Consider the following 20027-nt stretch of genomic DNA (forward strand, 5'->3'; position numbering starts at 1 on the left):
CAAAGTAACGGTGCCCTAAGTGTTTCCCAAAATCAACAATAATGTCACAAAATAATCATATTTATAAAATACACAACTTTCACCTTCCATGCACACATAAGATAATAAAATCAAGCACTCCATGTCCTAACTCCTCAAGACTAACTATGACATGATATCAACAAGTCATTTATATATATATGCGCTAGCATTTTAAGTCTTAAATACTTAACTACCAACCATATAAGTACTATGGAAGCCTTTAGCAATTTATAATGGCAAAAGGTATTTAAGAATATAACAATTATATTTCAAGAAAATTAGTGATAATGTAACCTTCTACCAATTTACTAATAAGCCTACAAGACAACATATATATACATATATACATGCTTTGAAATAACTTAGAAGCCTAATTCATGAAACAATTCACAATAACCCTTCTATAACTCACACAACATGCATACAACGTATGGCAAACTCCAAAACACAAGGAATTTGAAAGGTTATAAATATATTACACCCCCTACCTTACTAGAGAAAGCCTCTTTAGAATCCAAGGAAAATATGTGCAAATGAGAAATCTAAAGGAAGGGATTTATAGTCCAAGGTGTAAGGAAGCTTTTATCCTTCAATGGTGAAGCCAAAATGTGAGTGGAAGGTAGGTAGAACTAAGCTCTAAGGTTTTACAACAATTGAGGGTAGAGAGAAGAAATGAGAGGAAGAAAATAAAGTTACAACAAAAAGGTGTAAGGCAAAAAGTGATGTACATCACTTTAATATGGCTAGCACTATCTCTCACACACACATAACCATCTAAGCCCTCCACTTGTCACAATCACAAGCCTCCCCACAAAACATTTAATCAACCTTACATTTGGCATCATCCAAGCCCTCCACATGTCACCAACCAAGTGGCAACACATGGCCCAATGAAAAAGAGACATTTGTCTTAACTTTTTTCAAATTGCACAAAAGTCCCTCTCCTAAATATCTCCAAAAAAATAATTGCACAAAGGTCCCTAGACAAAATATCTCCAAAAGATAATCGCACAATGACCCCCAAAAATGAAAATGTCCCCGAAAAAATAAAACACATATACCCCTACGGAAACATAATAAAATAAGCATACTTTGCTACACGATTAAACTATGCATTAATAATAAAATAAACTAAATTAACTGCATGAAGTGTTGGAAATTTGTCCCGGACACCAAACCCTACCTCGGGTCCTCCAAATCCTTGAGGTAACAAGAAATGAAATAAAAATTAAATAATAAAATAAAATAAATAATAATAATAAAAAATAAAAATAAAAATGTGGGAAAAAAAAATGACGGGATCATCACAAATCCCGACCCATTTGACGATGTCGTAGGGTACTTCAAAGCATAGAATGATGTATTAATTATGTTTTGACATTAAAAATGACCGTAATACCCTTCAATGACCTTGAGTTCAATTAAGAACCCCGATAATGACCCGGACCGTGTTTGGATCGTTACATTATCACTCACATGAAAGAGTCCAATTTGTCCCACTATAGTATAATTTATCTTTTTTCAGAGAGAGAGAGAGAGAGAGAGAGAGAGAGAGAGAAGTGGTCATCAATTTAAGGAATGAAACGGGATCAAATCTGTCCCGCTATCATATTATTTATCACTTTCCAATTAGAAAGAGAGAAGTTGTGGTCATCAATTTAAGGAATGAAATAGATCTTTTTCCTCTTCTACTATAGCAACATGCATAATGGTCAATGTTTCTTATTCAAAATGACAACCCTAATTAATAAATAATATTTTTTTTTTTATAAAAAAAACCTCTTTCAGCCCCAGTAGTTGGTCGGAGATTTATTTAAAAATATGCAAAAAGTTTTGTCCACGGAACATGAAATTAATGGCATCACCTATATATAACAAACAGTTCACGTGTCTAAAACACACATTAAATTCGTGTCCATAAGTCAAACTTGCCCCATTCTTATTTGACTATGATTTCACACACACTTTGGACACTTTGGTGGCATAATACCAAAGGAGGACTGCTTTGCTATTTTATTTTTTTTCCTTAGTTGACTGCTTCGCTATTGGTAAGCCCGATTTAACTACCCCAAACTTAGCTTTAACTCTCCGTCTATAAAAATTTTGTCGCAGAAGGATTTAGCCATATTTGTCAGCCAATGTCACAAATCACATTACAAATCCCAACCCACATGCTTAGTTGACTCTCTCTCTCTCTATTCCTTCATACATGCATACATATGATATCTATCATTTAGATGAGCATTTATAAGTTGAGGATATAAATTTGCAGTTTGAGTAATATATAGGTTGGGTGAGAGAAAAATGAAGAGCCTGAAAAGGGGTAATAAGATGATTCTGGTTCCATATCCAGCACAAGGACATGTGACTCCCATGCTTAAGTTAGCTTCAGCCTTGCTTAACCATGGATTTGAGCCAGTGGTGGTGACTCCAGAGTTTATTCACAGTCGTATTGCGAACCAGGTCAAGGAGATTTCATGCATTTCCATACCAGACGGTTTGGAAGAAGACACGGTCCGTGATTTCTTCGCCATTGAGATGGCTATGGAGAACAACATGCCACTGCATTTAGAGCGCGTCGTTCGTGAGTTTCTTGGTGATGTTGATGGAAGAGTATGTATGGTTGTGGATGTATTGGCGTCATGGGCCATCGACGTCGCCGATAAATGTGGGGTCCAAGTTGCTGGATTCTGGCCTGCCATGCTCGCTACCTATCGACTCATTGCTGCAATACCTGTCATGATTCGCACTGGCATTATTTCTCAAACAGGTAATTCCTCTCATTCTCTCTCCCCACTCACGTGTGTACCACTCACATGTATGTATATATATATTTATATATATAGAGTAAAGTGCATATAATAAAAAAATCACTCAATTATATTCGAATTTGCTAATAACCTATATTTTGTACATAATACCTCTTAAACTATCACATTTTGTTACAAAATACCCTAATACCTAAACTATATTTCATTAAATGACCATAGTGCCCTTTTTTATTGAATCACACTTAATCTTTTTTTTTTTTTTTTTTGAAATAAATTATGAAAAAAATTCATACTAATTTGATGACATATTCTCCATTTAATTTGCACAATTTTACCTTTAATTTTTGAAATTAATTGTTTAAATAAAAATCTTAAGTAGAAAATTTTAAAACAATTTAATTAATTTCTTAATTTTTCATATATACTATGTATATTACATTAAAATGAAGGTATTTTTTATTTAAGTGATTTATTAAATTTTTATGCATATATTATATGAAAAAGAAGGTATTTTTCTACTGTATTTTTTTTTTTTAAACTGGGTATAATAAATTTTATTATAAATAATAAAATTTTAATAATAAGTTAATCATTTTTAGAAAATGGTGGTTACAAATCTATTTATTTATTTTTATTTCTATGATAAATTGATACTAATAATAAAATTAAGGTAAAAAGTATAATTAATATTTAGATAAGAAAAAATATAATAAAAATAATTTAATAAGAAATGACAAATTTAATGAGAAAGGATAAAATAGTCTTTTGCGATGGATTTGTCCTTAATTGCAACAAATTAATAGTTTAGGGAGGCAGTTTTTAGTTTAGGGGAGTTAGTTGCAAAAGGGCAATAGTTTAAGGGTTTTTTTTTTTCACTTTATCCATATATATATATATATATATATATATATATATATATATTACTTCTGTCCCATTTTAAATGTTCAATTCGAAAACTGTGACTTACAATAAATAACAAATTAATACTCCTTTCGTCCCATTTTAAATTATTGCAAGTCAGTTCTCAAAGTGAACATTTAAAATGGGACGAAGGGAGTATTAATTTGTTATTTATTACCATGATAAAAATACTACTATTAATAATAATAATAATAATAATAATGTGTTATGTCATCGTTTAGGTATCTAAACAAAGAAGGTGTACATTGAGTTTTGGACCATGAAATCAATTTTTATTTATCCTTGGATTCAAAGCTCCCAAACATATTTGTAGACTTGTAGTGCATGTTTTTCTAACAGTGACTAGATCCAAGAGAAATATGAATATAAGATCGAAAATCTGTTTATAGAGGTCAACTATCAAGAAATGAACATCATTGTTAAAAGTAATATAGCCAGCCTTGCCCCCGTGGCTTGGTAGAGTTGATAAGGCAACGGTCTGGGGTGTCACATGTCCCAGGTTTGAGCCCGTCCATTCCCATTATATTTCCTGACTGAAATTGGTGCTGAGATGTGGAGCCGTCAACAACATCCCCAGGTTTGTAGTCTAGGGTGGGTCCTGAAGGGGCCCTGCCTAGACGAGTTCCTGATGCCAATAAAAAAAAAAAAAAAAAATAGCCAGCCTTGTCAAGAAATCGAAGTATAAATCCCGAAATATAATTACTTAAAGTATGATATTGATCAGCATTGTGACAAAATTATTAATATGTTCTTGAGTTTAGTCAACTTAACCAATAATTAGCATATATTTATACACACGCGCATTAAGAGATGGTAATTTTGACAGGTAATCCAAAAGAGCAAGGAGCTATATTCCTACCAGGTCAACCTGTTCTAAGCACAGAAGATCTACCATGGTTGATTGGCACTATTACTGAAAGAAGCTCAAGGTTCAAATTTTGGATCAGGACCTTAAATAGATTGAGAACGCTTCGTTGGCTCCTTGTGAATTCCATTCCAGATGAATTACATGATAACAATCAACAGAATGATCAGTTGATCATCACTGACGGTTCTCAAGATTATACGCGTGTTTTTCCAGTTGGACCATTAATGGAGGATAACAAACTTGCATTGAGTAAGAATGCTAGCTTTTGGGCAGAAGATATGAGCTGCTTAGATTGGCTAGACATGCAAAGTCCTGGATCAGTTGTGTACGTCTCGTTTGGGAGCTGGGTTAGCCCTATTGGGGAGAGGAAGGTGAAGAATTTAGCATTGGCACTCGAGGCATCAAGGCGACCATTCCTTTGGGTACTAGGCTCTGCATGCTGTGAAGGGTTACCGTTAGGGTTTTTGGATCGAGTTTGGAGACAAGGAAAAGTGGTTTCATGGGCTCCTCAGATTCGGGTGTTGCAGCATAAGGCCGTGGGATGTTATCTCACTCACTGTGGGTGGAATTCCACGATGGAGGCCATACAATGCAAGAAGCGCCTTGTGTGTTATCCAGTTGCAGGTGACCAGTTCATTAATTGTGCCTATATTGTTAAGGTATGGCGAATTGGGGCAAGGATCAGTGAGTTTGGACAGAAAGAGGTGGAAGAAAGTTTGAAGAGGGTTGTGGAGGACAATGAAATGAAACACACACTAATGAGACTAAACGAGAGGCTCGTGGGAAAGGAGGCTAGGTCAAGAGCACTGGCCAATCTCGCAGCCTTCGCTAATGATATCAAGAAATCATTCCAGATGTGACTTCCATTAAATTAAAGATGTTCATGCATATCAGGATCTTAATTAATTAGCATTAAGTTTCCTTTTTATTTGTACTAGGAATTCGAACAAATTAAGTACTTTAGTTTTATAAAAGCATTTACCTTCTGTTTTTTCCCTTCAATTTTTAAGTCTCGATCAACATAGTATATATATATTCTACATTGAAGTTGGATATATTGTGGATTAATCATTAATCTATTCCCTCTATTTTATGACACTATTGTTGAAGAAACATTAACAACCCCAAACCATCTTAGCATCTCACACTACAACAAAAGGTGGCTGTTGGGACGCCACTATTTTCTGACGCCTAGATATTAGTCGAAAAATTCCCTCTTTTGGTGACTTCAAATTTTTGGCGTAAGATATAAGGGGTCAATTCCGACGCCTACTGGTAGGGGTCGGAAATACATTTTTCACTCCCTTTTTATTCACCTCCCCGGCCTTTTTTTTTTTTTTGGGCCCAGCCTTTATTTTTTGGGACAAAACGTCGGGTAAAATTGGTTTTTTCCGACGTTAAGGGAGGTTGGAAAAATCTAAACGACACCGTATAGAGTTGGATCTATTATTATTATTATTTTTCAAACATGTTAATTTGGACTCTTATCCAAACGCTGTCTTGTGCTTTGGGGTCGCCGATGAACCACACCATTTTCCCCAAATTTCTTTTACTCCAGTTTAGCTCGCATTTTGTTCAGCTCGCAATTTGTTCATCAAGCATTTCAATTGTCAATCGAAGCATTTCAATCGTCAATCATTTGCATTCTGTTCATCAAGCATTTTATCAACGATCATTTGCACTCTTCGTCCTCGATTATTTGCTTTATTTTCATCAAGCACTTCATCATTTGCGATCTAGCAGCTGAAACGGTGAGTTTGTAGTATCATTCTCTCTTCAGTTTTATAAAATTTATGTGTGTTGGTGAATTTATTAGAAGACTTTGTGAATTTTTTTGCTTCAATTTTGGTCTTCAAGGCTTTTAGATGTGATGGTTCATCTCTATGGTGCATCTCAGATCTTATCTCCCTTCGATTTTCTCTCTCTCCCTGTTTTTGCCTCTCTGTTTGACATCTCTTCTAATGCAGAGCTGATGATTATCTAGTAGTCCCTAAGTTAGCAGAACTATCGGTTGTGTAGGGCCTGATTGGGCAGTATGCACTACCTATATATATTAGAATAAAAATCTTATACCTGTCAATAAATTATCATGTTTTCATCTTTTCCAACACTTTTTGAATTGAATTTCCTTTTTGCATATTAAAAATCAAATTAATCAGATCATGAAATTTAGGACTACCTCATCAACATCACACTTTACTTTAGAGTTAATTTGTCTCTAATAATACGTTATTTGGCATTCTTGCAGAACATGATAAGGCTATAAAAATCAAATTAATCAGAAATTTAGGGCTGGCTCATCAACATCGCACTTTATTTTAGAGTATGTTTCTAATAATATGTTATTTGGCATGCTTGAAGAACATGATAAAGCAATATAATCTGGTGGTTAGATTGACAAAAAATGAATTCTATGTAAAGTTATCGAGCTGCAATTTGATCATCCCCTTTTTTTCTAAATGGTTGCTTGATAAAACCTTTGAAGCACAGAGTGTTGCAACCATATCCAACACACTCGTGGGACACATGTTCAATACTGCTGCAAGTTGTATAATTTGAATATACTTTTGGGACACTTTCAAAACATGACTGATAGTTTTGTAATTATTTAAAAAAAATGGAATTCCAATGTAATTTTAAATCAAATTTTGTGTTAATTATAATTCAACAAAATTTATGTGAGCATTGCTATCGAGTAGAATTACTAGTTGTCATTACATGTATCTTATTGACGTAATACTTAATCAGATATTTACAACATCAGAGCATTTTTGTTTTATCCGGTATTTGTTATTTCAGTCATTTCTTCTGTTAATTGACACTGAGTGAAAATAAATTAGAAAAGTCCATATTCTTACATACTTACCTCAGTGAAAAACTCTCACTAGTGACAGAGAATATTAGCATATATGATTTGATGTTGAACATAAACTGCTCTATGGTGCTTGCATACTATTGAAAATATTAGCCAGTTTTAAATCTTCCCAAGCAAACACATTTTGAGGCAATTTGTCTGTTGGTTTATGGCTTGATTAATTAATATATTGTTCTATGTGTATTTAGATGGATAAGAGTTGGATGCAGATTCTAACTAGGGTTCATCCACTGTACTTGAAAGGAATAGAAGATTTCATTCAGTTTGTGAGTGGTCATCTGGATGGTTTAAATAGAGCGCACTGTCCATGTCGTAGTTGTAAAAACAAAGTAGTAAGGCAACTGAAAGAAGTGGAGGATCATTTATACAAGTATGAAATGTACAAACAATACACGGCTTGGATATATCATGGAGAGAGTGTTCAAAACTCAAAAAATGATCAAGTCGAGCTTGGTGTTAATGATATAGAAGACCAAAGTGGAAATGCTGACGAGGTGCATGAATACTTGGAAGACATACAGATTGGAGAATACATGAATATTAAACAAGAATATATTCAACATAATAACAGACCACTTAATATCCCTGAAGGTGAGGGGGAAGGAGGTGCATATAGGTTTGCGAGATTGTTGTAGAATTCATAATGTGAGGTTGTTGATTCATGGTTGATAAAGTGTTTTGCACTTTAAATGTGTTATAACATGTGTCTTGTTGATAAGATGGTTCAGCATATACAGGGTTCAGAACTCAAAAGTTCAGCACTAACATGGTTTAGCACATATAGGGTTTGGCACCTAAAGGTTCGGCACTTAAAGGTTCGGCACCTAAAGGTTCAGCACTTGAAGGTTCGGCAAGTTCATGGTTCAGCAAGCTCATGGTTTAGCACAGGTTGCAGGAAAGTTCTCCCATATATCTATTGAAGGCTGAAGGCTAAATGGGCTATAGCAAGCAACATCTGGTTTAAGCATTTCAATACAAGGCTGAAGGCTAAAGGCTGAAGGCTAAATGGGCTGCAGCAAGCAACGTCTGGTTTAAGCAACAAGTGTCAAGTTAAAGGGCATTTTTGGGAGTCCATATACAATGGTGGTCACAAGGCTGTACAATGAATATTCAAATGACATGTGCACAGTGGTCTTTCAGAGAGAGTGTGATATCAGCCTTGCTTTGTCTCTAAGGAAAAGAATTTCAAAAACAAGTCTGCTATATGTATTTGTGACCTGTGAATGAGCTTGGAATATACCACTGCCACGTGGCATTGTGGTCCTGTAGAAAGAAGGCTGTACAGCGAATTCATTGGCTAATGGAGGATTGATCTTATCCTCTATAGGGTTTTCTATGTTGCATATAAAAGGGCTGTTATAGCATTCAACAAGGTGTGCCTCTTTGAGTGAAAAAGCAAGGTATGCAGCTGTGGTGAGAGGTTTTATTCGTGAGCTAAGAATGAACAACAATTTTTGAGATATTGCATGATGTTTGAGCTCCAATGAATCTAAAAAATTTGCCTAAAGAAAGTACAGTTGCAGATATGAGAAGTGAGGCTGATTGGTGCTGATTTTCTGATGCAAAAGGTGGCTGAAGTGATTCAAAGTTGCTGGGGTCGTGTCTAAAGCTTGAACAAAGGGCTGAGCATACATATTTTGGTGATATACAACAGGTGAAGGTGCCTGAGACCACATATTAAGGTTGGTATTGAATATCATATCTCAAACCTCTAGATAATCTTGGTTTTCTGGTTTAAGCTGTTGAAACTGAACTTAGAAAGCTATAACCATGCTATATTATGAAGTGAACTAATTTGATCAATGATGCTAGCTATGCTGTGATAATCATCTGAGCATCTATAATTTGCTGAAATATGACTTAGGGTGTAGGGCTTATGTTGATGTTGCTGTGAAATTCCATTTCTGCCCCATTATCAGTGCTGCAGCAGAAACTGATTTACACATTGATCTCGGACTTTAATTTATTTACACCTTGCAATTATCTCTGAAATATTACCTTGAGCAGGTGTTATATATTGAGATTTAACTGTGTGTGTGCTGTATTGTTGATTCTTGGTATGCATATCTTCTCCCAGTTAGACCAAGCATAATATATTTATTCCGAGCCAGTTTTATGAATATTTAAATTCTATATTGAGTTCTGTTGAACACTGAGCTGAAGACTATCACTGAGCAAGTTTATATTGCTAAAAGAAGACTGAGTTCATTCAGGTTGAGGTCAATTTGAAGCTGCATTGAAGAAAGCCTTTCTATTCTTTAAGGCTCGGGTTTTAAGTGAAAATAAGCCTGTTCTGCACTATAATTGTCATACCTTGCTTTATAATTTGTTCCAATCAATTGAGCAAGTTTATTTGGCCTGTTGAAGAATGGGGGAGTGAAGTTTGAGCAGGTTCTGAAGCGTGGGAGTAGATATTGTTGAGGTTTGATCTGAACGTAGGGGCTACATTGTTGAGTATTTGTGCTGCTGCCTATTGAAGTTTGTTTGCTAAACACAAACTGTTTCGGGGCTGGCATTGTGTTATCTTGCTGTGATTAATGTTTATTTCATTTGTGCAAGTGTGCTAAGATTATAAAGCAGTGGAAGACATTTACAGGGCTGAACCGAGGCTACATTGTGAAAAGACCATTCTACCCTTGATTTTGTGAATCAAGCCTTTTGTGAAGTGACATTGTGATACCTTGCTCCAATCACTGTGAATCTTGTTGAGCAGGGTGTATGAAGATATCAAGGCTACAGGTGACAAGTGCAGGTCAGTTCTGAAGCTGCAGAGTGAAGTTATTTCATTACCCTTGAATTTGGGATTTTACCTTGAGAGTGTTGTTTGTGTTTTACCTTGCTTATCTACTTGTGCTATCCTTACAAGCAAATGTATTCGACTAATTCAAGGTTATGTGAACCTAGTTTGATATTCAAGTGAAGCTATATTGTGCCGAGGGAGATTTATTTTATTGATTGCAGAAGAGAGAAGCTAGGATTGCACTGTATTCTTTGATTCAAGGTTGAGTTCTACATTCTTATCTTGTGGTGCAGCCGAAGTAAATTGTATTTAGTGTGTTGACACTTCATTATATATGGTAGTGAGGCTTTACATCCTTACCCCATTGTTGATCAAGCTATTGAGAGCTTTATGTGTCCAAGCATAGGGGCTGTGGACTGGGGGAGTGCCGGTGTGCACATTGTTTGATCTTGTGTGTGTGTAGGTGGAGTGAAAGTTAGTGTCTTAGTGAGTACAAGGTGGTTGGAAAGTGGGGCAACTGAGTGAGTAATTACTTGCATGCAGCAAGTGAAGATGGTGAACTAGTGAGTGTGAATTGCTTGCGAAAACTAGTGTCTATTCTTGTGCCTGGGTGTGTGCAGAGAGTGAGACAGTTAAGTGTGTAACAAGGTTCATACTACTAGTGGAGGCATTTTTTGGCTGAGGCCAAGAACCAAGGTTTTTCCCTATTGTTAGGGTTTCCTTGTATATCTTGTGTCATGTTGAAGACTTCAAGTCTAAGCTCTCAGTCTTAATCTCTTTTTCACTTGTCATTTGTAACATAGTGAAGCTCAGATCAAAGAAAGTATTGTGGAAAAACAGCATTGTTAAAGAGAGGGCTGCAACCTTTTTGACAGATAAAAGCAAGGCTAAACAAGGTTCTAGTGCTGAGGTTGATTACATTGCAAAAAATCTCTTTAGTCTCAGGCTCAAGAAGCAAAGTCAATCTGGGAATGAGGTCTATTACAGATTTAGAAGATGGATCTTTGAAAGGAGCTGGTTACAGAAGTTTAACAATAAGAAAAGGGGCTCAACGTTGCAGAGGGTTAAGAAAAAGAAAGGTCATAAAGGACTGTCCAGTGCTCTTAGTATAATTGCTCACATGTCTAAATATGAGAAGTTTAATAACTATACTCAGATTACATCTATGAAAATTCAAGGAAACTTTAGTTTGAGTTGTCTAAAGAGAGCTCTGATCCCTAAATGGAAATCTAATCCTGAAAAATCATTGAAGCAACAAGCTGAAATGAAGAGTGAAGATATATCCACAGCAGAGAATGTTACACTTGAAGATGTTGGTGATAAACATAATTCATATTGGCAACTTTCAAGAAGTGTATCTTTTGATCAATTCAAAGCCAGTTTATCTATCATGAACTCCATCTCATTTGCAGCCTACTACCTAACAGATTTCAGATCAAAAGTCTCATTGAGAAGACTTGAAAAATGTAGAAAATTGCATCTGTGGTGTTCCACTTCTTATGCTTCTGAAGAAGGCTTATTGAAATCTCAAGAAGACTAGAAGAATATTCTTAAATTGATTCAAGAAGTTGATAGTGTTCACAAGGGTGAAGTTACAAAATGTTTAAAATAGGCTCAGTCAATAGCTCTTAAAGATGAAACTGTCCTTGTTCACAAAGATCTTCCAACTGTCCTAAACTTTGTCAATTCAGTTTTTAAGCCTCTAAAGAGAAGACCACCTAATGTTGAACACATAGAGATTTATAGTCCCTCTTCCACTAATCCCTTCATCAAATCAAAACAGACATGCTCAGTGATAAAGTCTATATATTCAAGGTTCAGGATCAACACATGCTTTTCAAGTTCAAAAACTGGTTGTCACATCAAAGTAAGTGGATTTCAAGCTTCGGAGATGATTGTTCTCATAGCCACAAGTTCTTCAAGAATAGGTAAACTTGCTAAATTCTCAAAAGTTCAAGAACTCAAAGCCTCCATATGCCTATCAAAGTTGAAATTCAGAAACAAAAGAAATTTAAGGTACCTTGAAGAGGAAAAGGATGAAGAAGACAATAATTTTGCAATTCAACTCTTAAATGAATCCAAAATTCAGTGTGGAACTAAGGGTGCTGCAAACTGTTTTGAATCAAATCTGGTATCAAATCACTCTTCACTTACCTCTACAACCAAGCTTTCTATTCCTTCACAAGCCTGTTCTCAACATAGTTGGATGAAGATGAAAATGTCAGACATAGAGTCTCAATCTCAAAGCTTATAAAGTTTATTTATCCCTTCAAGACCTCCTCCACTGAGAGATAAGAACCTGAAAATTGATCTTGAAGGTGCATTGATGGATGTTGCAGCTCAATCAATCCATTGTGTCCTTTCAAGGGTTATTCTTAGTTGGAGCTGCAGACAACCAACATTTGTTAAAGCCCTTAAACATCACTCTCTATGTTTACCAATCTCAAGGGTGGTCAATCTCAGGCCTCCTTCTCTCAGAGACAAGGATGTGAAAATTGTTACAGCAGGTATGGTGTTCAATTTGGTAGCTCCTTGTTCAGAATTCTTCTATCTTTTTTCAAAGTTTGTACCTCATCTCCTCTAATACTTCCCAATTGAAAAGTTTCTAGCCTTTAACTCTTTATTTTGACATCTATTTACCTTTTGACTTCCAATGTCAAAAAGGGGGAGAAATGGACTAATAGGTTTTTAACATTTGAAAGTGCAAAAGGTGGAGATTGTTGATTCACGGTTGATCAAGTGTTTTGCACTTTAAATGTGTTATAACATGTGTCTTGTTGATAAGATGGTTCAGCACATACAGGGTTCGGAACTCAAAGGTTCAGCACATACAGGGTTCGGCACCTAAAGGTTCGGCAAGTTCATGGTTCAGCAAGTTCATGGTTCAGCACAGGCTACAGGAAAGTTCTCCCATATATCTACTGAAGGCTAAAGGCTAAATGGGCTGCAGCAAGTAACATCTGGTTTAAGCATTTTAATACAAGGCTGAGAGCTGAAGGCTAAATGGGCTGCAGCAAGCAACGTCTGGTTTAAGCAACAAGTGTCAAGTTGAAGGGCATTTCTGGAAGTCCATATACAATGGTGGTCACAAGGATGTACAATGAATATTCAAATGACACGTGCACAGTGGTCCTTCAGAGAAAGTGTGATATTAGCCTTGCTTTGTCTTTAAGGAAAAGAATTTAAAAAACAAGTCTGCTATGTGTGTTTGTGAGCTGTGAATGAGCTTGGAATATACCACTGCCACGTGGCATTGTGGTCCTGCAGAGAGAAGGCTGTACAATGAATTAATTGGCTAATGGAGGATTGATCTTATCCTCTCTAGGGTTTTCTATGTTGCATATAAAAGGGCTGTTATAACATTCAGCAAGGTGTGCCTCTTTGAGTGAAAAAGCAAGGTTTACAGCTGCGGTGAGAGCTTTTATTCGTGAGTTGAGAATGAACAACAATTTCTGAGATATTGCATGATGTTTGAGCTCTAATGAATCTCAAAAATTTGCCTGAAGAAAGCACAGTTGCAGATACGAGAAGTGAGGCTGATTGGTGCTGATTTTCTGATGCAAAAGGTGGCTGAAGTGATTCAAAGTTGCTGGGGTCGTGTCTGAAGCTTGAACAAAGGGCTGAGCATACATATTTTGGTGATATACAACAGCTGAAGGTGCTCGAGACTACATATTAAGGCTGGTATTGAATATCATATCTCAAACCTCTAGATAATTTTGGTTTTCTGATTTATGCTGTTGAAACTGAACTTAGAAAGCTATAACCATTCTATATTATGAAGTGAACTAATTTGATCAATGATGCTAGCTATGCTGTGATAATCATCTGAGCATTTATATTTAACTAAAATATGACTGAGGGTGCAGAGCTTATGTTGATGTTGCTGTGAAATTCCATTTCTGCCCCATTATCAGTGCTGTAGCTGAAACTGATTTACATACTGATCTCGGACTTTAATTTATTAACATCTTGTAATTATCTCTGAAATAGGACCTTGAGCAAGTGTTATCTGTTGAGTTTCAACTGTGTATGTGCTGTATTATTGTTTCCTGGTGTGTATATCTTCTCCCAGTTATAGACCAAGCATAATATATTTGTTTCGAGCCAGTTTTATGAATATTTAAGTTCTATACTGAGTTCTGTTAAACATTGAGCTGAAGACTATTACTGAGCAAGTTTATATTGCTAAAAGAAGACTGAGTTCATTCAGGTTGAGGTCAATTTGAAGCTTCATTGAAGAAAGCCTTTCCATTCTTTAAGGCTCTGGTTTTAAGTGAAAACAAACCTGTTCTGCACTATAATTGTCATACCTTGCTTTATAATTTGTTCCAATCAACTGAGCAAGTTTATTTGGCCTGTTGAAGAATGCGGGAGTGTAGTTTGAGCTGGTTCTAAAGCATGGGAGTAGAGATTGCTGAGGTTTGATCTGAATGAAGGTGCTACATTGTTGATTATCTATGCTGATGCTTATTGAAGTTTATTTGCTGAACACAAACTGTTTTGGGGCTGACATTGTGTTATCTTGCTGTGATTAATGTATCTTTCATTTGTGCAAGTGTGCTAAGATTATAAAGCTGTGGAAGACATTTATAGGGCTGAACCAAGGCTACATTATGAAGAGACCATTCTACCCTTAAATTTGTAAATCAAGCCTTTTGTGAAGTGACATTGTGATACCTTGCTCCAATCACTGTGAATCTTGTTGAGCAGGGTTGTATGAAGATATAATAGCGGCGGGTGACAAGTACAGGTCAGTTCTGAAGCTGCAAAGTGAAGTTATTTCATTACCCTTGAATTTGGGTTTTTGCCTTGAGGGAGCTGCTTGTGTTCTACCTTGCTTATCTACTTGTGCTATCCTTACAGGCAAGTGTATTCGACTAATTCAAGGCTATGTGAACCTAGTATGATATTCAAGTGAAGCTGCATTGTGCTGAGGGAGATTTATCCTATTGATTGCAAAAGAGAGAAGCTAGGATTGCACTGTATTCTTTGATTCAAGGCTAAGTTCTACATATTTATCTTGTGGTGTAGCCGAAGTAAATTGTATTTAGTGTGTTGACACTTCATTGTACATGGTAGTGAGGCTTTACATCCTCACCCCATTGTTGATCAAGCTATTGAGAGCTTTGTGTGTCCAAGCATAGGGGTTGTGGACTGGGGGAGTGCCGGTGTGCACATTGTTTGATCTTATGTGTGTGTAGGTGGAGTGAAATTTAGTTTCCTAGTGAGTACAAGGTGGTTGGAAAGTGGGGCAGCTGAGTGAGTAACTACTTGTATGCAGCAAGTGAAGATGGTGAACTAGTGAGTGTGAATTAGTTGTGAAAACTAGTGTCTATTCTTGTGCCTAGGTGTGTGTAGAGAGTGAGACAACTGAGTGTGTAACAACGTTCATACTACTAGTGGAGGCATTTATTGGCTGAGGCCAAGAACCAAGGTTTTTCCCTATTGATCGGGTTTCCTTGTATATCTCGTGTCCTTGTGATTTGACTGTTTGCGTTGATTTTATCTTTTATGTTATGCATGTTCATAATCAAGTGAAAAAGGAAGAAACTACCTAGGACCAATCCAACCCCCCTTCTTGGTCCAACAGAGGTGTATCCAGGTTGTCAAAAATTCACAAAGTTGTCTTGTATTCTTAAGTTACTCCATCTAAAAGTTATTATTCGATGGACTAACAAGTCGCTCACTATGTTACTTGAGTTTCTTAAAGAGTTGTTACCAGAAGTTGAGACATTGCCAAAATCCCATTACGAGCTTAAAAGAATATTGCATGATTTAGGTTTGGCTATGAGATGATTCATGCCTGTAAACATGATTGTGTACTATTTTGGAAGGAATATGAGCATAATGAAGAATGTCCTAAATGTGGTGCATCTCGGTATAAATTCTATGAAGGCAAGAGGAAAAAAGTTCCTTAAAAGGTTCTTCGATATTTTCCCTTAAAACCAAGGTTTTGAAGATTGTCATATGTCAAGAAAGACTGCGAAAGATATGTGGTGGCATAAGGAAAAGTGTTTCAAGGAGACGATTGTTTTAAAACATCTGGTAGATTCTAGAGTTTGGGAGGAATTTGATAATCAACATTTTTGGTTTGCAAAAGACCCTTGAAACATTCGATTAGGGTTATGAGCTGATGGATTTAATCCATTTGGTAACATGAACAATGCAAATAGCATGTGGCCTGTCTTTATTGTAGCATACAATGAAACACCTTGGAAATTGATGAGGGATCCATGTGTGTTCATGCCGTTGCTTATTCCCGGTCTAAAATCACCTGGAAAGGACATTGACGCGTATTTAAGACCGTTGATAGACGAGTTAAAAGAATTGTGGGTGGATGGCGTCTCAGTAATAGGGTTATTTCCGACCCCTTTTGATATGGCTTTTGCGACAGTGCCATTGCTAACACAAGATGCGATCCCTATTTGGGGTCGTTAATACCCTTTCTAACACTAATTTTGGGGTTTTACGATGCCTTTTGGCATCGAAAATAACCCCATTTGTTGTAGTGTCAATCATGTATGTCATGAATTTTGATTGTAATTTAGCATCATCATGGCCACAAAATATATATAATTGAACCAAATGTCACGGATAATTTTACTTCTAATTTCCAAGTCTAATGTAAATATTTCAAAATGTTAAGCTCAACAATATTCACATCACTACCATTAATTTAGCACTCCATAGAAAAGTTTTTATGTCCCTGGACCATGAACAACATCCTTGTGGTTTAAACCTCTAAACAAAGATTCACAATCGGTATAAGATCCTCTGCTTCTATAGGTGATGAACTTCTTCTACCAATCTTTGAATCTTATCTTGATTAAAATGGTATTAAATGCTAAAAATACATTGAATTAGTGAACAAAATCTTTCTTTGAATTTTAAATCATTAGATGAACTATGTAACTCTGTGCCATATAATACTTGGGGTTTAGGAGTTGGATGGAAATGGATTTTAAAAACATTTGGGAAGTAAGGAAACCTTAAATTGTGTAGAGCGAGCCATGGAACTTTTTCAAAACCATGTATAAATGTGTAGAGACATACAACAAAGGAATTAGAGTCTTATACCTCAAGGGATGAAGTAGGATTCCCGTCTTCCAATCTTGAACACCTTGTAGATAGTTAGACCTTCAAGCTCTACCACCTTTGATCTCCTATCTCCTTTGGTCCTTCTTACTCATACAAGGTTCAATTATGCCCAAAGATGTCACCACTGTGACCCAATGGTGAGTTTTCTAAGCTACGACTTGTGGCAGTCTTAAGAGAGAGTATGTAGGCTTTAGGCTTAGAGTGTATATGCATACATAGAGAGAAGTTTTCATGTAGGATAAGATGCCTTATGGTTTATAACCCCACATGTATCCACAAGCCTTAGAATGCCCATAGCTATTGTTACAAACGAGCTAAATTGTTCGCAAATTGTTCGGACTCATCAGTTTGCTAAAAGCTCAGTTCGCGTTTGTTTATTTAATAAACGAATTGAGCTCGAACAAAATTTGGATGTTTGATTAAGAAACAAACTAATCCCAAACACCCTTCACCTTGGCTCGATAGTTCGCGAACACATTTGTGAACATGCTCGTTATTGGGCTCATGAATACACACACATATATATTCAATACTCCGTAGTTTAGATCCATTCTTTTTTTATTTTTAACTAAAAAGTAGAGCCCATTCCAATTCAGCCCAACCTAATTCAATAATGTTTATAATATTAACCCATTTAAAAAGAGAAACTCCAGCCCAATCTTTCCAGCCCTATTTTTCCAGCCCATTCATATAAATCCTACACAACTCTGTAACAACACCACTGGCCTTGAAGAAACCAGTGGCAACTCTGCAACAGCATCACCGGTGAAGGTGCTACCATGGCTAAAAATATACGGGTTTTTTTTTGCCCTTTCTCTCTCTATCTCTCTCGATCGTAGTTCACCCTAATCTCGCACCTCTTTTGTATCTCTCATACTTGATGGAAGAATGGTTAAACATTAAGCTGAAGATTGGAAGTTGGATGCAGATGGGTGGTTATTTCTTGTACCAGGTATACACATAGACAATAGAAACCTACAACTCTGATTATGTTCTTAGTTTTTGGTCTTATCAGCCAATCTCAAACAGTTCCAAACATAACCAAGCTGAGCTCGGGCACTCATATAGAAGCTCAAGTCAAGCTAACTGGAGCCGAACTTGAACACTATGGTAAGTTGACCGAGTCGAGCTTGAACATACCCCTACTCGTCGATTCTAGCCCTATCCAAAGTAAACTCTCTTGGAGTGCCCCATAGCACACTTTATGCCCTACTTATTTCACTCTCTCTTATTTAACACTCAAATTGGACTTAGTAGTGAGGATCTTATTTGGGTCCAAGCTCTCATTGGCTCTAATGGACAAATTAATTAATCTGGCCATCTCTTGATCCAATTTAAATCAACCTATTAACCAAATGTTGTGGTTGAAATTTGCCACGGCCTGGTACGACACAGTTTCCTGGAAAATGAAGGCAGCTGAGTTAGGCACGGGTGTGATGCTGGCCATAGACCCTCCATCGATCAAGTTAGTGGGGGTTTAGAGAGATAATTAAACTATAATAGTTGTAATATGATTTTTTTGTGTATCTACCTCATTCCATCGTCCCTTGTATTTATGGTGCTTTGTCGATGTTGGCTGTTGAACCGAATCCCGCTTGTTGAGATTGCTTATCATTAATAACCACTTCAAATATCGTCGTTAACTGAAAGTCGTCATTTATATTGACCGGTCCTTTACAAGGGTCGCGATACCAAGTCAAGCTTGAAGAGTTATGTATGTTTAAGAGGTGGCCAAGTTTTACATTTATAAAAAGCCACTACTACCTTTCTCTATATAAAATATAGATAGGGCGAGTAGGGATTGTCCCAAGGGATTTGATGGTGTATCGAATTGTGAGCTATGGTAATTAGGGTTAGTAGGTCGAGTGATCACACAATTGGTTGGTTGGTTGATTATACTAAATGAGCTAAACTATAATAAAGCAATGCAATAAGATAAAGAGTAAGTAAGAAGGAAAGGTCTTGGGGTGTAGAGATCACCACCAAACAATACTATTCCAAACCATAATCAAGTGACTAATGAGGGAAATGAATGTGTTGCAACAATGTTGTGTGTGTAAAAGACATTCAATTGGTAAGGGTGACTCAACAAGTGCAAATTGTCTCAATCAACATGTGTGAGGCCACAATACATCTATTGGTAGAGGAATATATTGTCTAAACATCATGTGAAGATAACAAAATAACAATTCAAGTCATTGAACCTTTCATTAAGCTCATAGTCCAAGCAATCCATAAGGATGACTTAGTTAAACATGCATTATCTAATCATCATGTGAGAGGTACAAAATATCTATTGGGAGAGGAATAAATTGTCTAAACACATGTGAAAGATACAACATATCATAACTAATCATTAATCCTTCATTAAGCTCAAAATTCCTTTACACCACAAAATTAGAGCATATGCTTCTTGCATTCAAAAGCATGGAACATCAAAGAACAAGCATGAATTGTTTCCCCAACTAACACTACACTACTTAAAAGAGAAACACAATCCATCAAGGAATAAGTATGAACCATCTAGAGACATAACAAGAGCATTACATTAAGAACTTCATATTTTGGCAATCTCAAGATTAAAGGCATTAATACACATAGACATGCATCAATAACATTAAATCTAGAGGTGAGCATCTACTCTAGCATACATAGACATATAGATAGAGAAAATGATCAATTAGAAGCATTAATCCATAGAACTCAATGAATAATCAAGATCTTCATAAG

At 36.2% G+C, this 20027-nt stretch overlaps 1 protein-coding gene and 1 long non-coding RNA gene across 5 annotated transcripts in view; both read left to right on the plus strand.

Moving 5' to 3' along the window:
• Positions 1-2039: 2039 nt before the first annotated feature.
• Positions 2040-5583, plus strand: LOC132311105 (UDP-glycosyltransferase 82A1). Its single transcript, XM_059808839.1, has 2 exons — positions 2040-2791; positions 4540-5583. Exons 1-2 carry the CDS (start codon positions 2326-2328, stop codon positions 5439-5441), a joined length of 1368 nt encoding a protein of 455 aa, XP_059664822.1. The 5' UTR covers positions 2040-2325; the 3' UTR covers positions 5442-5583.
• A 162-nt stretch (positions 5584-5745) lies between these two features.
• Positions 5746-20027, plus strand: part of LOC132311106 (uncharacterized) — a 73575-nt gene continuing 59293 nt past the window's right edge. For 2 of the 4 annotated variants that reach the window (XR_009482836.1, XR_009482838.1), the window contains exons 1-2: positions 5746-6332; positions 7645-13880. This is a non-coding gene — a long non-coding RNA (uncharacterized LOC132311106). The remainder of the gene's footprint in view (positions 6333-7644; positions 13881-20027) is intronic. The other 2 variants (XR_009482837.1, XR_009482839.1) reach the window with 2 other exon arrangements.

This window comes from Cornus florida, unplaced genomic scaffold (genome assembly GCF_030987335.1).
Source record: "Cornus florida cultivar Cherokee Brave unplaced genomic scaffold, ASM3098733v1 CherokeeBrave_3.0.0_Hap2_Chr06, whole genome shotgun sequence".
Classification (NCBI taxonomy): domain Eukaryota; kingdom Viridiplantae; phylum Streptophyta; class Magnoliopsida; order Cornales; family Cornaceae; genus Cornus; species Cornus florida.

Coding starts and splice junctions, on each gene's coding strand:
- LOC132311105 (XM_059808839.1), top strand. CDS start 2,326: ATGAAGAGCCTGAAAAGGGGTAATAAGATGATTCTGGTTCCATATCCA. Junction 2,792..4,539: donor TGGCATTATTTCTCAAACAG/GTAATTCCTCTC, acceptor TAATTTTGACAG/GTAATCCAAAAGAGCAAGGA.